We start from the raw sequence: 21,822 nt of genomic DNA on the forward strand, positions 1-21,822 counted from the left end.
GTGGCTAGAATATCAGTAACCTGAAATGGATTGAAATCATTACTGCCACTGCTTGGGAAAGGTCAAAAGGCATTCCAGGAAGAAGGCAAATTATGACTAAAGGCAAGAAAGCACTATCCATTGGAGAAGAGCAGATACTCCAAATAGAAGCCTAGAGTTCCTGTGGAGGAAGAATGGGAGATAAGTCTAGAAAGGTTTCCAGTTTGGGGCCAGATTGTGGGGGACAAGAAAGGCTAGAGGGCCAGACTAAGGAATTTGCTTTTTGTCAGTGGGTAGCCATTAAAAATTAACTATTGTTCATGGGTATGACATGTTCAAAGCGTACAAGAGGAATACTGTCCTGATGACAGCATGGATTGGAATAAATAACCAGACAGGAAGGAAGCCAGTTAGGAGGCAACTGCAAAGATCCAGGAATCAAGTGATAAGAATCTGAACTGGGGTGATGGCAGAATAGTTAAAAAGAAAGGAATGAATGGAGAAGACATTTCTAAGGAAGAATCAGCAGGACATAGTGATTAATTGGGAGCCAGGAATGAAGAAGAGGGAGAAACCAAAGTCAGGATAATTAACAGAAATGGGGTAGTAATGATGGAGGAGCTGTTTTAGGAGTTGACGAGTTCAGTTTTGTACATGTTGATTTTAAAGTGTAGGCCAGAAATGCAGATTGACATATTCAGCAAACTACTGGAAATGTAGGCCTCGACATTAGAGTAAAAGACAGAGGAAAAGAAATCACAACTAACTAAATAATGAGAAAAATAAATAACAAAGCAAGGTTTCATCCAAATCAATATTTTATTCCAATAAATAGTCACCATTATAGAAAGCCTCTTACACATTAGCCAAAGTCAAATGTAAAAAATCCATTCAATCACACTCCCTCCCTCCCCTATGTACTGAGAAGAATTTTTGGATTTTTTAAAGTAATTGCAAGAAAACCTGTCTAGGAATGTGTGTGCGTAGGGAAAAATTCCTGCAAATCCATGTCATTTACCCACAGATGCATCTATTAACAACTTTGTAAGCAAAGGCCCTCTGTTAAGGCAGCTACTCTCATAGAGAATATTAGGCAGTCTTTTTAAATAGGTTTCATTATATTAACATCAAAGCATGGTGCAAAGTGGCATTGCATTGTCACATAAAGATTGTATGAAGAGAAGAACACACATGCATACATACATACATACATACATACACACACACATAAAACCTGAGCCATAGAAACACAAAGCACAAAGGCATTACAATGATTTTCCTGACTAGCTCTTGCAGTATGGATTAAATCCTATTACAGCAAACTCCCAAAAGACTGTCCAGATCTTTTGTATTACTGGAATTTTGTCATATATTTTGCTGGATAGGACTATTGGCTAGGACTCAGAAATCTTTCAGTGCTATAATGATTTTTGTTCTGAATGCATCTACTACAAACTAGGGTTTCAACTGTATCTCAAGGATGACTTTTATAAGGAGCTTTGTGTTGATTTTTGTCACTATGATACAGAAAAAAAGTTTTGAAAATTCTAGTAATTTTTGTTAGTTTTAATGGAATTTCTTTCTTCCTGCTGGATTTTATTGGTAATATATAGAAAGGCTAATGACTTAGTGTATATCCTGCAACTTCCCTGAAGTAGTTGTTTTAATTATTTTTTAATTGACTTCTTAGGGTTCTCTAGGTAAACCATTACTTCATCTGCAAAAAGCAATAGCTTTGTTTTCTTTTATCCTCTACCAGTTCCTTTAATTTTTTTTTTTTGGTCTCATTGCCATTGCAAACATTTCTAGGACAATATCAAACAGTAATGGTAACGATGGACAAATGTGCTTTACTCCTGATCTTGCCAAAAAGGCTTCTAGCTTATTCCAATTACAGAAAATGCTTACTCATTGTTTTAAATAGATGCTACTTATTTTAAGGAAAGCTCCTTTTATTCCTGTTTTCTAATTTTTTTAAAACAGGAATGGGTATTGTGTTTTGCCAGAAGCTTTTTATGCATCTATTGAAATAATTGTGATTTTTATTATTTTTTATTGTTATGGTCAATTATGCTTATAGTTTTCCTAATATTGAACCAGCACTGCATTCTTCATATAAATCCAGCCCGGTAATAGTATATTATCTTTGTGATATATTGTTGTAATCTCCTTGTTAGTATTTTATTTAAAGAGATTGTATCTGTCAAAACTATAATTGTGTCAGAGAAGGAATTGGGTAGGACTCCTGTTTCATTTGCTTATAAACTCTTCCCCCCTACCCATACATCTGATAAATAATTTCTCCTCTGTTCCAGTGTGCTCATGATATTACCCTTCATGACAAAATCACATACCCATTTTAAGCTTATCTTGGTATACAGTGTGAGATCTTCATCTATGCCTAATTTCTGCCAGATTACTTTACAGTTTTCCCAACAATCATCAAATGGTGAGTTCTTGCCCCAATAATAGGGATCTTTGGGTTTATCAAACAGTAGGTTACTAGGGCTTCTTTGAATTAATTATTCTTTAATGTTTGATATAATTCACTTGAAAAATCCATCTGGTTCCTTTTTTCTTAGGGAGCTCATTCATGGTTTATTCATTTTCTTTTTTTAAGATAAGATTATTTAAGCATTCTTTTTCCTCTTCTGTTAATGTGGACAGCTTATATTTTTTAAAAATATTCATCAATTTCATTTAGATCGTCAGTTTTATTGGTACAGAGTTGAATAAAATAGTACCTAATCATTGCTGTTATTTCCTCTTCATTGGTTATAAATTTACTTTTTTTCACTTTGATATTGGTAATTTGATTTTTCTTTTTTTTAATCAAATTAGCCATAGCTTTATTTTTCCCAAAAAACAAAAGCTTCTAGTTTTATTATTTCGTGGGGGTTTTTTTGTTTCTTTTTGTTTTTTTACTGTCAATATTGTTCATCTCTCCTTTGATTTTTAGGACTTTTATTTTGGTATTTTTTTTGGTTTTTGGTGAGGCACTTGGGGTTAAGCGACTTACCCAGAGTCACCCAGGTAGTAAGTGTTACGGGCCAGATTAAAATTCCTGACTCCAGCGCCTGTGCTCTATCTACTGCACCACCTACCTGCCCCTATTTTGGTGTTTGGAGGTTTTTAATTTCTTGGTCTTCTACGGACTTTTTTAGCTGTATTTCCAATTTGTTCATCTGTTCTTTCTCTTTTATTGAAGTAAGCATTTAGAGATATAAATTTTCCACCAACTGCTGCTTTGGTAACAACAAATTTTAGTATGTTGGCTCATTGTTGTCATTATCTTTAATGAAATTATTGTTGCTATTTTTTTCTTTGACCCTCTCAGTCTTTAGGACTAGGTTATGTAGTGTCCAACTAATTAATAGCTAACATTTTTATACTGCTCACTCTTTGCCAGGCACTATGCTAAGCACTTTACAATTATAATCTTATTTGATCCTCACAACAACCCTGGAATGCAGATATTATCCCCATTTTACAGATAAGGAAACTGAGACAAATAGGAGTTAAGTGACTTGCCTGGGTATCAAATCACTATTCAGTCAAAGGCCAGATTTGAATTTAGGTCTTCCTGAGTCCCCACCCAACACTCTTATTTACTCCACCTCCTTGCTCACTTGTTATTGTTAATCTCTTCTTTAAAGGCCCTTTATTGAAAAAATATATATACCTTTTTTTACCTTACAGTCTGAAAAATATACATTTAATATCTCAGCCTATCTGCATTTCTTTATGATTCTTTTGCCCTAGTACATGCTCAAATTTTGTAAAGGTGCCATGCACAGGTGTGAAAAAAGAATACTCCTTTCTATTCCCATTCAATATGCCATCTTAACTTTCCTAAAATTTTATTAATCTCCTTAACTTCTTTCTTGTTTATTACATGGTTAGACTTATTTTGGTCTGAAAGGTATAAATTTAAATCCCCCACTAGTATAGTTTTACTATCTATTTCCTCCTATAACTCATTTAATTTTTCCTTAAGAATTTAATGCTGTGCCATTTGCTGTTAAGTCATTGCCTATGCTATCTTTTAGCAAAATGTAGTTTCTTCCTCCTACGTGAAGTTGTTGGTGTTCTTCTTTCAAAAAGTAATTTTCTACATGTTTTTATTTACTTAGCTTGGAAACTAAGAAGTGGGGTTTAAACTGAGAAGTAGAAGGCTGGAAACGTAGAAAGGGGGCAGATTACAATACCAAACAGAAGATTTTCTATCGAATCCTGAATGTAATAGAGAACTAATGGAGTTTCTTTAGAAGGGGGTGATGCAGTCAGATCAGTATTTTATGAAAATCACTCTGGTAGCTGAGTGGGGGATGGATTGGAGTAGGGGAAGACACTGAGGAAGACAGACCAATTAGGTCATCAACAGCTGATGAGGATCTGAACTACTGTTGTTGTTTTTCGGTTGTGTTTAACTCTTCATCCTCCCATTTTGGCATTTTTTTGGCAAAGCCACTGGTGTGGTTATTTACCAGCTCTACCAATAGTTTCTGGAATGCTGGTAATTTATTCTACTCCTTAATCACTCTTTAGGTGACTTTTGCTGGTAAGAAACTTCTCAAATATTTATGCCTTCTTTGAAGCTTCTGAATGTAGGGAGTTACTTTACAGTGAAGTCACTTTACTAGCCACACCTGACTATATCTGACTTCCTTTTGTTGTCAAAGACTCTGAACTGACATGACACATCAGAATTTTCCACTTGTTGGAATCAGAGCTACAAGTGCTAAACCCTAAAATATGTTAATGATCTACTCTGACTTGCCTCCTTAAAGCCAACGGTTGTTACAGGGAATCAATAACCAATACATCTTTTACTCCATTAGTCATTCTTTTCCTTGTCTAGAGGGAGGGGCTTCACAGGTGAGTTGCCAGTAATAGCCAGAGAAGAACTGAATGGTATGTCATTTGACAATAACTGGCTAGAAACTTCTGTGGGAGATTTCCTCAAAATTTTTCTAGATTTTTCTCATTACCGAATTACTTATCATATCACTCATTTCAAAGTATACTTTGTCCCATTCTTCTTCAGCACCCTCTTCTCCATAATCATCTTTATCCTCATTATTGAACCTAGAGGGGGACAGCAGTGCTTTCTGGGCTTCACTCTTTCTACTTTACTGAATCTTGCTACTAAGAGGTGCGGTGGCCAGTTTGTACATGATAGGAAACAAAACTCCCGTCATAATAGCTGACCCCAACAAAATATACAGAATCCCAGGAAGATGTGGGTAATTTCTTTGAAGAGATCCAACCACTACAGGAAGGACCATCTGTCCTAGGGCAGCACCAACTACAAATAAAGCTGTAGATTTTCCTTTAATGGTCATATACTGTTCAATCCAGGAAATGCCACTAGGAAATGTAGTAGCTACTGAAGCTCCATACACTATAGTTGCCACCCAAAGACAAAGGTGGTTCTTATCAAAAATCACTAGAAGCAGGGAGGAAATCAAGCTGCCCACATTATTTAACACAATCATGGTCCCAGGCTGCAGACACGTAGCAAAACAGATCGCTAAGCCCCTGCAAGCGGCAAATGACCCCCAGAAGGCAGAGTTCAAGCCTGCTGCTTGGCTTTCACTCATGCCAGCGTGCAGTGTTGCAAAAGAGAATATGTAAGAGCCATATGTGATCTCTGCTCCTACATAAAAAAAGAAAAACATAAAAAGGAGAACAAGAAGGACATTCTGATATTTCACAGTTCGAGTCTTCTCAGCAGCTTTTTTTGCTTTCTTTTTGATTTGGAATTTTTTGGAAAAACAAAACAACAAATAAGGAAAATATCGCCAAAGTATAAGTTCCTATAACAACATAAGTCCATAGCAAATTCTTGTTAGCAGGTACTCCAAATATGACTGCTAAGTCGGCTGCAGGGGGCAGGGTGAGCTCAGAGTGGTTTGATGTGTCACCTATCATGTGGTTTTCAGAGGGCACAGCACTGCTGAAGGCCAGCTTGGCCAGTAAGGGAGCCAAAAAGGCCCCCAAGGCAAAAGTGAAATGCAAGGCCTGCAGATGTGGGGCTGCTTCACCTCTCCATAAATGCAGGATAAGGACATTGCCACCTACAAATAATAAAAAGAATTACATTTTTGTGTTAAAAATTCTGTATGCCATTAATATCTTGAAAGTCAATGTAGTAATTGTGTTTTGAAGAGCTTCTGTTGTCAGAAATAGTACACTAGTAATATAAACTATAATTTGCTAAGCCAAGAGGAAGCCCAGCACAGAAGCCAGAGAGCCAGTTAGGGAGTCAGGAAGCTCTGGGTTCAAGTCCTATCTCTAATATATACCAGCCATATGGTCCTCGGCAGCTGGCTGAGTTGCAGAAAACTCACTAATATGCATTGCTAGAGGGTGTTTCCTTATTTAGGGTTCACTGTGCCAGTGAAATCACAAGTCAAGACCCACCTCCTGCCTCCTCTTACCTCCCAAAAGGCTAAGTAACCAAATGCCACTAACCCACTTTCAAACCTCAGGCAACTCTAACAGTTTTGGAGTACTTTTGTACCATTTAAGTATTAGAAAAGAATGCTACAGACACAGTGAACATTGAAATTTTCCTCAGTGAACCTACCTAATTATAAATGCCATGCTCTCTGAAGCATCAAAATGGCCAAGTGACCCAAAGGACAATGGAGAGACAGACTAGGTGTAAGTATTCTGTTTTTTGGGGTTTTTTTTCACTAGGCAATGGGGTTAAGTGACTTGCCCAGGGTCATACAGCTAGTAAGTGTCATGTGTCTGAGGTCGGATTTGAACTGAGGTCCTACCAAATCCAGGGCCAGTGCTCTAGCCACTGCACCACCTAGCTGCCCCTTCTTTTTTTCTTTTTCTTTTTGGTGTAAGCATTCTGAAGTGTATAAGCAACAACTGGTACACACAAGTGGTATAAAAGACATCATCAAGCACAAGCTTGATCAGAAAAGGATGTGGGTGGCTCATGGAGTGAGACAAAGGGAAGCAGATGGACAGCCTGTAGGGCTGTGCTGATGACAACCCATCAAACAGTACCGAGGGGTGGGAACCTGCAACCTTGAGGCCACAGGTGGCCTTCTAGATCCTGAAGTGCGGCCTTGTGACTGAATCCAAATTTTACAGAAGAAAGATAAAACTTGGATTCAATCACAAGGCCACACTTAAGGATCTAGAAGGCCACCTGTGGCCTCAAGGCTGCAGGTTCCTCACCTCTGGTACAACCATTCAAAGGCTAACAGCCCAAGAAGAAGGCCTACTGCACAATGGGTAGAATCTCTGTGGAAGATTTATGGAAGGACAAGAACTGCAAAGAATGAGAAGGTCCTGGTGCTGGAAACATCCACCCGATGGGCTAATGTACAACAGAAGTGACAAGGTAAACTGTGCTTCAGAGCAAAACATGCTATTTGGTTTTTAATCATCAGATAACATTAAAGTCACTAAAATCCCCCCTAAGACATAGCACTAGACACCTATTTGAGCAAATGTTATTTATGCACATACCAGGGGCAGCATGAGGTTTTCAGGATGTGAGGATCTGCAGAATCCTGCTATGCCCATCTGAGGACCTATCAGGACCCTCTAACACCCTCAACTACATGCAGGTCAAGTGACACAAACAGGTACACAGTCTCTAACTCTTTACAGAGGTGCAAACTACCAACGAATGAAAGTCATCAAACTCAGCTAAAAGCCTCAAGTCTTTATTTCTCACACCCTCAGCCACTACAGCAAAACAGGGGAGAGAGAAACACAAGAAGCTACAGTGTGGATGGTGGGAGAAACTGTTTTACATGTGTATGTATGCACACACATGATACTAAAGAGGTCTCTAAGGCAGTGAAAAGCTAAATGACCTGCCCAGGGTCACACAGCCAGCATGTGTCATCTACTGTGGTCTGACTCCAAGAATGACTACTTGAAGGACTGCCATATGGGAAAAAAATTAGACTTACTCTGTTTGGCCACTCTTAAAAATTGCACAACAGTTACCAATCTGCATCAGGGAGAAGGAGTTTCCTCACTGTTCAATCCTTATGCTGATGAAATCCTAAGTCTAGCCTGCCCTCCTCCTAAATATGTTTGTGTAGGGGCATGTACATATGAATATATGTATGAATATTACATATATATTAGAAAAATACAAAATTAAATGGCAAAGGGTTTGGTGGGCATATCAGAGTTCAGCTAATTAGAGAAGGATTTAGTGGAAGACCATAGGAAAATTGGAGAAAAGGGAAAAAAAATCAAAAAGTGATAGGCAGGGCAAGGAATAAGTTTCAATTTAGGTCTATTACCTTTGCATCCATTCCAATACAAGTATTCGATGCCCAACCTGAACATAATATGCAAATTAACTAGTAATTAGGAAATATTCACTGAATTTAATCTGCTTACTCAGACTCTAGGTCCTAATTTGGTCTAGGTTTTAAATAATTACCCCATATCATAACAATGAGGATTTACTACCTAATGAAAGTTGCCATTCTTTTATGTTAACTACTGTCAAAGAAGAAATCTTCCCTCCCTGGGGGATCCTAACCACCAACACCTACTGCTTATGAAGCAGGACAGTCACAAGTCACCCTCACACCTGCCAAGCATTATTGTCCTTTATTTTCCACCTAAGTAAATGAACAATATCTGTTCCAGGAACAACTGCCATGTGGAAGAGTAACCTAGTTGAGAATTAGAAAAAACAGTTTTCTCTACTGTTTTCTAAAAGAAGCTATCTTCTCTTCCCTCCCTCCTCTCCTCCACACAGGAATAGTGGCAGAAATATCCACTCACCTGTGCTTAAAATTCCACAAAAAATTCCAGAGACAGCCATCATAACAACCAGTAATACTGCTTGCTTGCAAAAGGGGATAAGGTAGAGACTAATAGCTGTCCCCAGCACTGATAGTCCTAAAAGAAAGGCAAAAATTAGATACAAAAACATATTCATGGGTCATCACTACCATTAAAACAATCTCATCTAAAATGCCTAAAATTAGGTTAAATTAAACTGGTCTATATTGAGGAGGAAGACTTCTAATTGTTCTTCAACACAAAGTCAGTCATGGAAATCGGGAAACATGGCTTAGAGAAATAAACTTCAACAATTAAAGAAATAAATAAATTTCATTCTCAATACACTATAAAATTCTTTGCCTTTGAGCTGAAGCCATTGGAGTGACTGCTGGGAGTATAAATTTAAAAATAACTACTGACATACTGGAAGGAAGAGTCAGTGGCATTACTGAACACAGTAAGATGAGGAATGAAACTCTTTTAGCTATTACCTGGTGGGCCTCCAAATGAAATCCCAGACAGCTATTTCACAGGTTTTCCCGTATTTGGCACACTGCCTCCAGTTAAGTTTATGAATTGGGAATTAGTGCTATCAGTGGACTCAAAATTTGAGCCACAGAACTATCAACAGAAAGACAAAGTTTCTTGTTATAAACATACTGAACAAGTCTGCTGAACCACAGGATCACAGATTTAGAGCTACAAGAGACCTTCCTTAGAGCTCCCCTAGTCCACAGGTGTCAAGCTCACTGGGAAATGTTGTACAAAAGAAATAAAAATACAACAAAAATGATGTTAATTTGTGGCTAAGTCAATATGCAGCGGGCAGGGACTCACTTCTATTTGTTTGATATTACTGATGTAGTACAACGCTGCCTCCATCGCACACATGAGAAAATTGAGGCATAAAGAGGTTATAAGTAATCAGATGAAGATCACACATGTAAGCAAGTAGCTGTGCCAGGATTCAAATCCAGGTCCTCTGGCTTGAAAACTAATGTTCTTTCCAATACACTAAATATACTGTCAAAAAATCACGGGGAACATCTACAACAAAGGTTCTTAACCTCTTTTGTGCCACAGACCCCACTAACAGTCTGGTGAAGCCTGCTGAGCCACTCTCAGAAGAGTGCTTTTAAATACATGAAATATATAGGATTACAAAGAAAACAAATTACATTAAAATACAGCTATCAAAATACTACAAAAACAAGTTCCTGGACTCCAAGTTTAAAACCCCTCAGTTAGTTCAACACACAGCTAGACAGTCATTCAGTCTCCCTCTGAAGAGCCTCCAGGAACAGGGAACTCACCGCTACAGCAGTCAATTACTTTCAGGCAGCCCTAACTGCTATCAAGTTTTTACATTCACTGAACCAAAATCTGTACCACAAATCCACCTGTTACTCAGTTCTGCTTTCAGGGACCAAGCAGAAGAAGGTCTTCCCTGTAACAACCCTACAGATTCTCAGAAGACAGCTGTCATATCAGGCACCCTCCAAATCCTTTCTTCTCCAAGATAAATATCTTCAGTTACTTGAGTGGCCTCAGACAGCCTTGGTTCCAGTCCCTCTCCCCATCCTACTAGTAGCTTTCCTCCAGATGAACTCTCATTTATCAACAACTGTCATCTACGGTAAACAGATAGGTATAGGGGAGTATCTGTGTCTGTGTGTGTGTGTGTGTATGTATGTATGTATGTGTATGTGTGTGTGCTGAAAAATATCTCAATGTGAGCATCTGAATGTTCACAATTACTGTCTAGATGAAGCGCTGTGAGCATCTAAGTACCATTATCCAAAAATGGAATGGGCTGCCTTAAGATGTAATGGGATTCCTCACTGGAGGCTGGATGACTATTTGTCAGGGAAACTGTAGACAGAATTTTTGTTCCAGGACGGTGTGGACTAGAGAGCTTCTGAAGTCCTAACTTTGACATTCTGTGAAGCTTACATCTCCATGTGAATATACTGTTCACTATGTACCTGCATGCATAAGACCCCTTTCTTAGTGCGCATGTGGACAGGTCAGTGGTATGTTAACTCTGGTTGTGTATATCCAAGGGCATCTCAGTGCGTGTATATGATGAAGCGCATGTGACATTAGACTGCACATGGATTATCACTCATACAGCTATGAATGTGACTTGTGGCTCCTTTCCCTTAACTCCTATAGCATTCAGCCTGGAGAAGTGTCAGGGACTTTTTTTTTTAAGTTCAACTTTTATCGACATTTATTCAGCACCTCTTGTACAACTAACACTGGACTAACTCACAGAATCAGAGAACCCCAAGATCAGAGAGCTGGAAGGGACTGGGTGGCGGTGTAGTACAATCTATACAGGAAAGGTATCCCCACTATACCCTATGAGACAAGTGCTCACTTCACCTCTACCTGAAGACCTCCAAGGAGGAAAAACCCACCACCTCTAGAAGGAGACCATTCCACTCTTAGACAGCTCTAATTGTTAGAAGGTTTTCCTGACATCAAGTCTACGTTAACTTCTTTGCAACTTCTCTCCAGTACTTCTGTTTTTGCGCTCTGGGGCCATACAGAACAAATTCCTTCCACATGACAGTTCTTTAATATTTGAAGAAAGCTATTATGTCCCCACCTCAAGTCTAATGTTCCCCAGGTTAAACATACCCAGTTCCTTCAACTAATCCTCACAGAACACAGACTCAGCCCCCTTCACCATCTTGGTTGCCCTGTTCTGGACACTTTTCAACTTATCAGTCCTTAAAGTACGGTGTGGGGAAGGAAATAAATACAATTGTGCACATGAGGTCTGATGAGAGCAGAATAAGTAAGATTATCATCTCTCTCTCCTGGAAGCTATGCCTATCAATGAAGCAAGACTGTATTTGCTTTTTTTTTTTCCTACCGCCCTATCTTTTTCTTAACTGCCATCTAACCATGCCTCCTCCACTTTTTTACATTTTGGTATTTAAGGATAATACTCAACTTTTAACCCTAATGAATTTCATCTTATTAGATTCAGCCCAATTCTCTGGCCAATCAAGATTCTCGGGGATTCTGATGTGGTCATCCAATGTGCCAGCTATCCCCCTCCCAGCTTGCTATCATCTGTAAATATGAGAAGCATTCCATTTTTGTTTTTAATTCAAGTCACTGACAAAGATGTTAAACAGCACAGGACCTCACATGGATCCCTAGGGAACTGGCCTATTCTTTAAGTCACGCCCTCAGTCCTGAATTCATCAAACTGCAGATGGTCTAATCCAGATCTCTCCATCTTCCCTATGATAATAGTATGAGATGCTTTATCAAAAGCTTTACTGAAATCCAGATAAACCATATCTAAAGCATTATTCCTTTTAGTTAGTAGTTTAGAAATCCTGTCAAAAAAGGAAATAAGGTTAATCTGACATGATCTGTTCTAGATGAGGTCATGCAGTGTAATCACTATTTCCTTATATCTTTAGTGATCCATTCTCTAATTTTCCCAGGAATCAGACAAGCTCACTGGATGATTCTTTGCTGACTGTTCTCTTCTCTTTTTTAAACAGCAAGACCTTTTTCCATCTCCCAGATTGTGTAAGTTCTGCTGTTTTCCACCATCTCTGGTATCATGGACAATGGCTTGGAATCACATCTGTCAGTTGTTTTATGATGTAAAGATTTATTTCATCTGTTTTAAGTGGCCTGAATTCATGGAGAGCAACCAGGCACTCTCTTATTATCTCTTGACATACTTTGGGTATCAACTTCCTTTCAGTAATTTTCATTCTGTCATTTCCAGTATAAAAGTCATTCTCCTTAGCAGAGTAAATAGAAGCGAAATAAAAATTGAACAGTTCCAGATTCTCTCTGCTGTCAGTTACCAGTCCCATTCATCCTCTAGTAAAGGCCCTATCACTTTTTCTTTCTAGGAATAATTTTGTAGAGAAGCAGATTTTATCTTGACAAAAGAAATAACTTTCTAACACCCAGAGCTGTCCAGAAATGAAACAGGATGCCACAGCATGCACCTGTAAGTTCACACTGGAGATCTGCAAGTGGAAGCTGGATAGGAACTTGCTGGGAACATTGCAGAGTTGAATCACGTTCAAGTATAACTTGCACTATAAGACCTCTGAGATCCCTTCTGATTCTAAGAATCTGTATAGTCCTGGTTTAAAAGATGCTGGATTCCACATAATACCCAGGGTAAAAGTGGGTTTCTGAGTAGACCTAAGGGTCCTGAACTCTTCCTAGAGGTGACCCATTTCCACAGTAACCCCAGAATAAAACTAACTTCCTATCTTGGGAACAGGATGTGGGAAATTAACTTTGCTTAATTCTCTTCCCATGTTGGAATCACACAAGCTGCTTACTAACTGCTAAATAAAATATATAAACACAATACCTTAATACTATACATCCATACACATAGATAGCTATCAATTCCTAGGTTAATATTAACTTTCATACTTTTCATTGGATCTGTTGTTTCACATGTCTAGGGAACGCCAAATGAGAAAACCACCTCTACTAGTAGAGGTCAACATCTGCTCTGCAATTTATAGTCTTAGAGGGCTGCCTGGGGCACTAAGAGTTTAAATGTTCAAGGTCATACACCCTGTTGTGTCAGAGACAGGGCCTGAACCAAGGTCATGTTGAATGAGGCCAGCTGTCTCCAGAGGCATTAATACAAACATCATATCTACTGAAAAGTCAGAAGATATTGAGGTATTCTACTTACCCAAAATTAAGTTATGATTCATGTGGTCAAAGAGAAATCCACCAATCACAGAACCACTTAGACTCCCACATGCAAGGCCCACAAAAATGTAAGAAATATCACTGATGTTGCGGTTCACATTCACAGCCAAGTCTTGAAATGTAGGTCCTATTATACCAGCACTCAGACCCTATGGTTTTTAAAAAAAAATGAAACTTTACAATCATTAAATTATATGTAAACCTGTGTGGTCTGGACAATGGTAATTTTTTAGCCACTTGACTTTTTCCTAGGTGAACTGTTGGGATGACCTCTTTGGAGGTTTCATTTAGTAGGTTCTATACTGTTCTATTGTCCAAACCATGATATGCAGACGGATGATGTCCATTGGACTGCTCTATCAGAACATATATTTGAATGAATAAAAAAGCATTTGCTGAGCATTTACTATGTTCAAAGCATTGTCTGAAGTGCTAGGGATTCAAAGAGAAATGTCAGATAATCCTTGCTCTTAAGGAACTCACCTTGTAACATTGAAGATGACACATACAGGTTTCAGCTACAAGTTAGAGAGGCCCAGTACTCCTTAGGGGGGGAATGGCAAAGCAAACACAGCTTCTTAAAATGTCATTTCTCTTTTTCAAAATTTGGTTATTTTTAGTCTGAACTTAATAAACACAAAATAAAACAAACATTTCCATATACACAGCACAAAAAAGTACTATACGTAAAACTGAAAATCCCTATTACAAAAAGTTTCCTTTTCTTTCTAAGTATATAATTCAACCTTTAGCTTTCAAAGGTATCTTCTTTATGTTCTTCTTCACGGCCTTCCTTCAGTTCTCCAAATTTTTAAAAGAGACACCTCAATAATCCTCCTTCCTTATCTTTTTCCTATCCTTTTCCACCCCCTTCAACCTACCATCACCACTTCATCTCCCCCAGAAAAAAAAGTTACAAAGGCTTTGCAACAAATATGCAAAGTCAATAAAACTAATTCCCACACTGCTATATCCAAAAATGCATGTTCATTTTGTATCCTGAGTCTTTCAACTCTGTCAAGAGAGGAATAGCAGGCTTCCTCCTCTGTCCTCTGGAATCATAATAGTCGTTGCACCAATCAGAGCTCTCACGTTTTTCAAACTTATTTTTCTTGATAATGTTGTTATTGTATATATTCTTCTTCTGGCTCTGCTCACTTCACTCTGTATCAGTTCATAAGTCTTCCCAGTTTTCTCTGAAACTGTCCCTTTCATTATTTCTTATGTCTTAATAATACTCTATTACATTCATGTACCATAATTTGTTTAGCCATTCCCCAACAGATGATCAACTCTTTAGTTTACAGTTCTTTGCTACTACAAAAAGAGCAGGTACATTTTTATACATGAGTCTTTTTCTTCCTGCTTTCATTTCTTTCAGTATATAGAAGTAGTAGTGGTATAGTAGGGTCAAAGGGCATGTATAAGTTAATGTCTCTGGTAGCATAATTCCAAACTGCTTTCCAGAATGGCTAGACCAATTCACAGTTCTATCAACCTTTTATGTTATTTCTACTGTTAACACCCTATCTATTTCTAATGTTGACAGTGCTGAGGACATTGGAGGGGACAATTTTCTTTTCCCACATCTTTAATACCTGTGGCTGCTGAAAAGCTGGGGTCTACAGCATCTGCTTTTCAGTGGAAGTTTATTGGAAGCTAGTGTTGGAGGAGGTGGGGATGGCAGGCTCTTTCTCCATGGTTGCTCACCTTGATAATGGCCATAAGGGCTGTGGTGGAAGCAACACCAATGTACAGGGTACATAAGAATGCTTTGCTGATTAGGTAGGTTGGCCAGCCTGCCTGCCCCATCCATGGCAACTGATCAACACCTAATGGTGGTGGTGAGGATAATGGACGCTTTCTCTGTAAGGACTGCACCCCTTGATAATGGATGTGATGGCTGGCTGGAAATGGAACTGGTGGTCTGCTAAGCCTATTCCCAGGGATAGTGAACTAAAGGTCTTGGCCTGTCTCTACCAGGGACCAAGGAGAAGTGGATCCTGCTGTTGGACAGTAAGCTGAATTCAGATAAATTGACAGAATGGAGTATGCTGAATTGCATTTGGGAAAATATCAAGAACACTTTCTTGGGAAGGGAGTGGGGGAGGGGGAGAAAAATGTAAAACTCAAAAGCTTATGGAAGTGATTGTTGATAAATCAAAATAAATTAATAAAAAATTTTAAAAATAAGTATACTTTGTTTCCTTTCTTAATTCATAATTTATTTTTAACATTTTTAAAAAATTTTGAGCTCCAAATTCTTTCCCTCCCTCACCACTGTGAAGAAAGAACTATGATATCAATTATACATGTGAAATCATGGCAAATATATTTCCATAGCAGGCAGAAAGTAACAGTGGCTACACTAGGATTACAAGATCTACAAGTTCCTGAACTGCCAGTCCTGTGTCTGATATACCATGCCCTGATGCTTTTCTAGTTTTGATGGGCTGCAAAATTTGAAAAACATTTCCCTGAAAAAGCAAATGCAGCTTGTTTTTTGGCTAGGTCATTTCAATTTTGAGTTAGAGAATCTTAAAACAATGTTCCAGGTTAACAGTTTAATAATTAATAATACCAAAACTAAAATTTTAATTATTTTACAACTATACGCAATTATCACATGACCTAAAATTTTAAAAATCTAAATCATTGAGAAAAGTAGTAAAAAAATTTTGGTTGCAACCTATGATTTCATCTATGTAGGATATTCCCCCTCTGCAAGCAAGAAATTCTAACATAGCATTTTTTTTTTTGGCAGTTGGGGTTAAGTGACTTGCCCAGGGGTCACACAGCTAGTAAGTGTCAAGTGTTTGGTTTGAGTTCGGATTTGAACTCAGGTCCTCCTGACTTCAGGGCCGGTGCTCTATCTACTGCACCACCTAGCTGGCCCCCTAACATAGTCTTAAAGAGTTGAGTGGGGCACTGAGAGGTTAAATGACTTGTACCATGGCTTACATATTATCAGAGATTTCCAACTCCAGGCTCCTATACCCTACACTAACTTTTGTCAAAGTATGAGCAGCCTACTCTGCAACTCAATCACTGTTAGGCCATTAGGAATGATTTTTCAAAGTTTCATCTTCAGTATCACTTATATTCCAGGATATCATGATTTACAAGTACTGCAAATGTGAAATCTGAATCTGTATACCCAACAAAATGCTATAGACATTAAACTTCAACCAAAGCCTAGTAGACACAGCCTAACAGTAGCAGACTTAGTTTCTGTTTTCTTCTATGTATTTTTTAAAAATTCATTTAATTAGATCTTAATTTTAATTTAATTAGAATCTCTTCTAATCTCAACAGCAGCACATTGTACAACAAAAGAGGCCAAAAAAAAAAAAGATGAAACACATACTGGAGTTCTGACTCATTGGTAGAAACTAATTTACTTCAAAGAAATTGGGTAAAACTGAAAATAAGAAAATATAACAAAAGTTATCTTTCTCTTGGCTTTCTAGATGTTGATCGTATATTAACCAATATTTTTCAGATAATGTCAGAGAACAAGAAAGGTTCATTTATACCATTCTAGATTCTCTATTACAACTAATCTTTAAGAACCTAACACTTGTCAAATTTTGATATGGCAGTGAAGAATACCAACAACTATCTGAAAAGGCTATTAAAATACTCCTTTTTGCCAACTCCCTGTCTCTGACTGGAGAGCAGTGTTAAGAACCACAAAATCTCCATTTAAGGAGGGGCCTCAGCACAGACATCTCATTTCCTGCCTGGCTGCGGGACTTCTCTGATCTCCCCACCATTCCCTCAAGGCAGATAAATTACCCCATCACCCTCCCTTTTGGGGGGGTATTGTCTTCCCCCATTAGATAGTAATCTTCTTGACAGTCAGGACTGTCATTCTTTACTCATGTTCGTAGCCACAGCAGTAAGCACAAGGTCTGGCACATAGTAGGGGCTTAATATTTACTGACTATTGACTGTATCTGTGATTTTCTTCATATTGTTGTTGAGTCATTTCAGTTGTGTCCAGCTCTTTGTAACCCAATTTAGGGGGTTTTTCTGGCAAAGATACCAGAATGGTTTGCCATTTTCTTCTCCACCTAATTTTACAGATGAGGAAACTGAGGCAAATGGGGTTAAGTGACTTGCCCAGGGTCCCACAGCTAGTAAGTGTCTCAGGCCAGATTTCAGCTCATGAAGATGAGTCTTCCTGATCCCAAGCCCAGTGCTCTATCCACTGCTCCAATCTCTTCATATATTTCAACCACAACAACATATTAAATGCAGAAAACAGACATGAAAATCCAGCTTCCATTAAGCTAGATGTTTATGAGATCCACCAAAACGTTTTTTTAAAAAGCCACTCTTCTCACTATTTTTTGTTTTAGAAATGTTTTTGATGAAAAATGTTATGTTAACATGTGATGGGTTTATTGTTGGTAGTTTTTAATGAACTGATAAAATTTAAAAATTTATCTGTTTAGTTACTTATGAATTTCTTATACAATAAATATCAAAGAATATAACCCACATAAACAAAAGCTTCTGGGGGTTAATTTTTAAGAATGTAAATGTGTCCTGCGATCGAAAAGTCTGAGAATTGCTATACTCACTATACTGCCTCTAATAAAGTATCACCTGTATGAAGAAATCAAAGCTCTCTACAGTGACATGAAAAAATGCTCCAAATCAGTACTGATTAGAAAAATGCAAATTAAAACAATTCTGAGGTACTACCTCACACCTACCAGATTGGCTAATATGACAGAAAAGGAAAATGATAAATGTTGGAGAAGATGTGGGAAAACTGGGACACAAATATATAGTTGGTGGAGTTGTGAACTGATGGAACCATTCTGGAAAGCAATTTGGAACTATGCCTTAAGGGCAATCAAAGTGTGCAGACCCTTTGATGCAGCAATACCACTAAGTCTGTATCCCAAAGACATCACAAAAAAGGGGAAAGGACCCACATGTACAAAAATAACTATAGCAGGTCTTTCTGTGGTGGCAAAGAACTGCAAATTGAGGGGATGCCCATCAATTTGGAATGGCTGAACAAGTTTTGGTATATGAATTTAAGGGATTGTTCTCCTATAAGAAATGAGCAAGCAGATTTAGAAAAGCCTGGAATGACTTACATGAATTGATGCTGAGTGAAGTAAGAAGAACCAAAGAACATTGTACACAGTAACAGTAATATGTGTGATGAACAACTATGGCTGATTTAGCTCTTCTTCGAAGCAATACAATAATCCAAGACCATTTCAAACAACTCATGTGAAATGCTATCCACATCCAGAAAAAGAACTGATGGAGTCTGAATGCAGATGGAAGCATACTATGGTAACTGTCTTTGTTTTTTTCCATGATTTTTTCCTTTTGTTCTATTTCTTCTTTCACAATGACTCATGTGGAAATATATTTTACATGACTGCACACGTATGACATAGCTTGCTGCAAAGGGGGAAAGGGAGAAAGGAATAAAAATCTGGAACTCAAAATCTAATTAAAAATGAATGCTGAAAATTGCCTTTAAATGTAATCAGAAAAAATAAAATACTATTTATGTCAAAAATTTTTTTAAAAAAAGTATCATCTGTATAAATAGCTGTTTTACTACAAACACTGCTTTATTTCTTGAAAGCAAACAAAATCATTTGCAAGACAATGTGATGCCAGGGAAATGGCACTGAATTTGGACTTAAGGGACCTGGGTCAGCATCCTGGTTCTGTTACTTAATACCTCTGTGATCCTGGGGGCAAATCATGGATCCTTTCTGAACTTCAGTTTCCTTATCAGTAAAATGAATAATCAGGATGAGACCTCTAAAGTCCGTTTCTAATCAATGACCCTATTGCCTTCTATTGCACATGTATCCTGTACAATATGTATCAAACATAAGAAATGCTGTTCTGCATGACTGAAAGACTATTTTCTAACTAGAAAAGACACAAGGAAAAAGTTTTTTAATCTTGACTCAAAAGGCAAGAACTTCAAACAGGAGCAGGTTGCTCTTAGATTTAATACTTTGGGAAGGGTAACTATTAAGCCAAACTGCCCCCCCACACACACATTAATAGTCATTAAATATCTATAAAAATAGTTGCTTCACAAAAAAAGCTTCTAGAAAGTAGTTTTTAATAAATGGTATTCCTAAAGGAAAAGTGTCAGCAGAACCCTAAGTAACAGATATTTTCTTTTTTCTTTCTCTGGCCAGGCAATTAGGGGTTAAGCTACTTGCCCAGGGTCACACAGCTGGTAGTGTTACGTCTCTGAGGCTGGATTTGAGCTCAGGTCCTCCTGATTTCAGGGCCGGTGCTCTATCCACTTCGCCACCTAGCTGCCCCAGTAACAGCCATTTTCGAGAGGAAATTCGACAGTTCAGACCCTCTTAAAAATCACAGGAATCTGAAAATGGATCAAGTGACAATAATTACAGATTTATGTCTGGAAGGGCTTAGATCATCTAATTCAACTCCTTCATTTTACTGAGGAGGACGGAAATGGGAAACCTCAGAGGCGCAGTAATGTGCCCGAGGTTAAACAGTCAGTAAACAACAAAACTGGTTTTTGAATCCAAGCCTGGTCTCCTACCACTCGAATACACTACTCAGCAAGCCTCTAACCCTAAGCAGCCTTATCATTAATCTAAAAATGCACCCTATGCCCGGGTTCAAGGTCCCAAACGAGAAACTGATGACCCAATGGCAAGATCCAGATGCTGATGCAGCCAGCAGGGTCCCCAGAGGCCATTTAGTCCATCTCCCGTATTTTGCAGAGGAGGGACACACCTAAATAAATGACCCTAGAAGAGGGTTGCGTGGCTGACAGGGGAGAGGCATTTCTGATTAATCTTCCGGCTGCACATTAATTACAGCGGAGCCCTCCCGGGCTGCGGCTCTCACCAGACACTCAAACCACAACTAGGTGTGGGGGAGCCCAGCAGGTAAGGGGCCACGTGCGGGCGGCCCAGCTCCGGGCAGGAGCCCCACTGGGTTAAGCGTCAGGTGAGGAGCGTGGGCAAACACATTTCCAGTCCTGCAAGCGCACTCCAGGAGAAACATACTGGCAGGACTTGGGGGGCAGGAGCCTGGAGCTCTAGAGGGCAGGTCCATTTCAGGGTGCGTCATTCTGTTTGCCTAAAATAGGTACAAAACAGAAGAAACTCTAAGTGCATGCTGGAGTAGGAAGTCGGCGCTGCAGGAGAAAATAAGCCGGAGGATTGACGTGAATGCGAAGAGGGGCAGAGGGAGGTAAGAAAGCCAGGTGGGGGCTAGATGGTGCAGTGGATAAAGAGAAAATGAGCCGGCAGTCAGGAAGACCCTGGTTCAAATCCGACCTCGGACACTTACTAGCTGGGTGACCCTGGGCAAGTCACACTTTTCCCATCTGTAAAAGGCGGATAACAAGGGACCCTACCTCCTAGGGTTGCTGTAAGGCCCGAATGGGACACCCTTAGTTTGTCAACTTTAAAGCACCACGTGGGCTGCGCGTTTCAATTTCTCCCGCCCGACCCCCCGGCTCTCACCACCCCTAGGAAGGCAGCGTAGACCAGCACGGAGGTGAACCAGCGCAGTGCGTTACCGGCCCCGCATCTCCTACCACAGTCCCCGCCGCCGACCACGTCCACCTCGGCGTCCGTCCCCAGCGGCTGCCCAGCCTCGGAGGGCCCCGCCGGGAGGAGCCGTTGTCCGGTCGGGGCCGGGACCCCGCCGCGCTGCAGCTCCAGCTCCTCCACCTCTGCGGCGCCCGAGAAGCAGCCGCACCGACACAGAGCCGCCGGCTTACTGCGGTGTCTGCTACGGAGGCACGGGGCGCGGCCGGCCCGTTCCCGCCCCCTCGGCTGCACCCTGATCCGCCCTCGGCCCGCGGGCACCACCCTCCCCAGCAGCGCGTGGAACCGCTAGGCAGCCCGCATGCGCCGCCACGCCCCCCGCTGGTTTCTACAGGGGGAACCCAGTCTGAGGGGCCAGATTGGGCGAGGGGTTAAAAGGGTGCGGGCCTGGGCTTGGTCTGTCAAATGAGGGATGGAGGCCATCTGAAGGCCTTTCTGTGCCTCTGTCTGCCATACTGTGATGCCTTAACAGAACATACACACAATCTTGCTCAGTGAATTAAAGTATGTTTTCAGTAATTTTTTTCTTCCAAAAATGTCAATAACTTCAGGGTTTGATTTTCATTTTGATGTAAAAGCTAAAAGCTTTTTAAAGAAACAAATTTCAATTAAGGGTTGTTTTTCCAGTACCTTGTGACGACCCTCCTGAACTTGAGGCCATCCTAGAGTCTCTTTCTCTTATCTTGAGATACCATAAAACTTCCCCCCTATACTGAACCCTAAAAATTCCTTGCCT

The 21,822-nt window shown here is 39.6% G+C and overlaps 1 protein-coding gene across 1 annotated transcript; it reads right to left on the reverse strand.

The window, feature by feature from the left end:
• Window positions 1-779: 779 nt before the first annotated feature.
• LOC110222918 (sodium-dependent glucose transporter 1C-like) lies at window positions 780-21,414 on the reverse strand. The gene is given in 6 exon segments (XM_021008201.2): window positions 780-4,963; window positions 4,965-5,732; window positions 5,734-6,059; window positions 8,764-8,880; window positions 13,472-13,640; window positions 21,000-21,414. Coding segments are annotated over 5 exon segments (1,380 nt in total). The 5' UTR covers window positions 13,494-13,640; window positions 21,000-21,414; the 3' UTR covers window positions 780-4,816.
• Between the last annotated feature and the right edge of the window lie 408 nt (window positions 21,415-21,822).

Source organism: Phascolarctos cinereus, unplaced genomic scaffold (assembly GCF_003287225.1).
Source record: "Phascolarctos cinereus isolate Bilbo 61053 unplaced genomic scaffold, phaCin_HiC Scaffold_5;HRSCAF=322, whole genome shotgun sequence".
Taxonomy (NCBI): Eukaryota; Metazoa; Chordata; class Mammalia; order Diprotodontia; family Phascolarctidae; genus Phascolarctos; species Phascolarctos cinereus.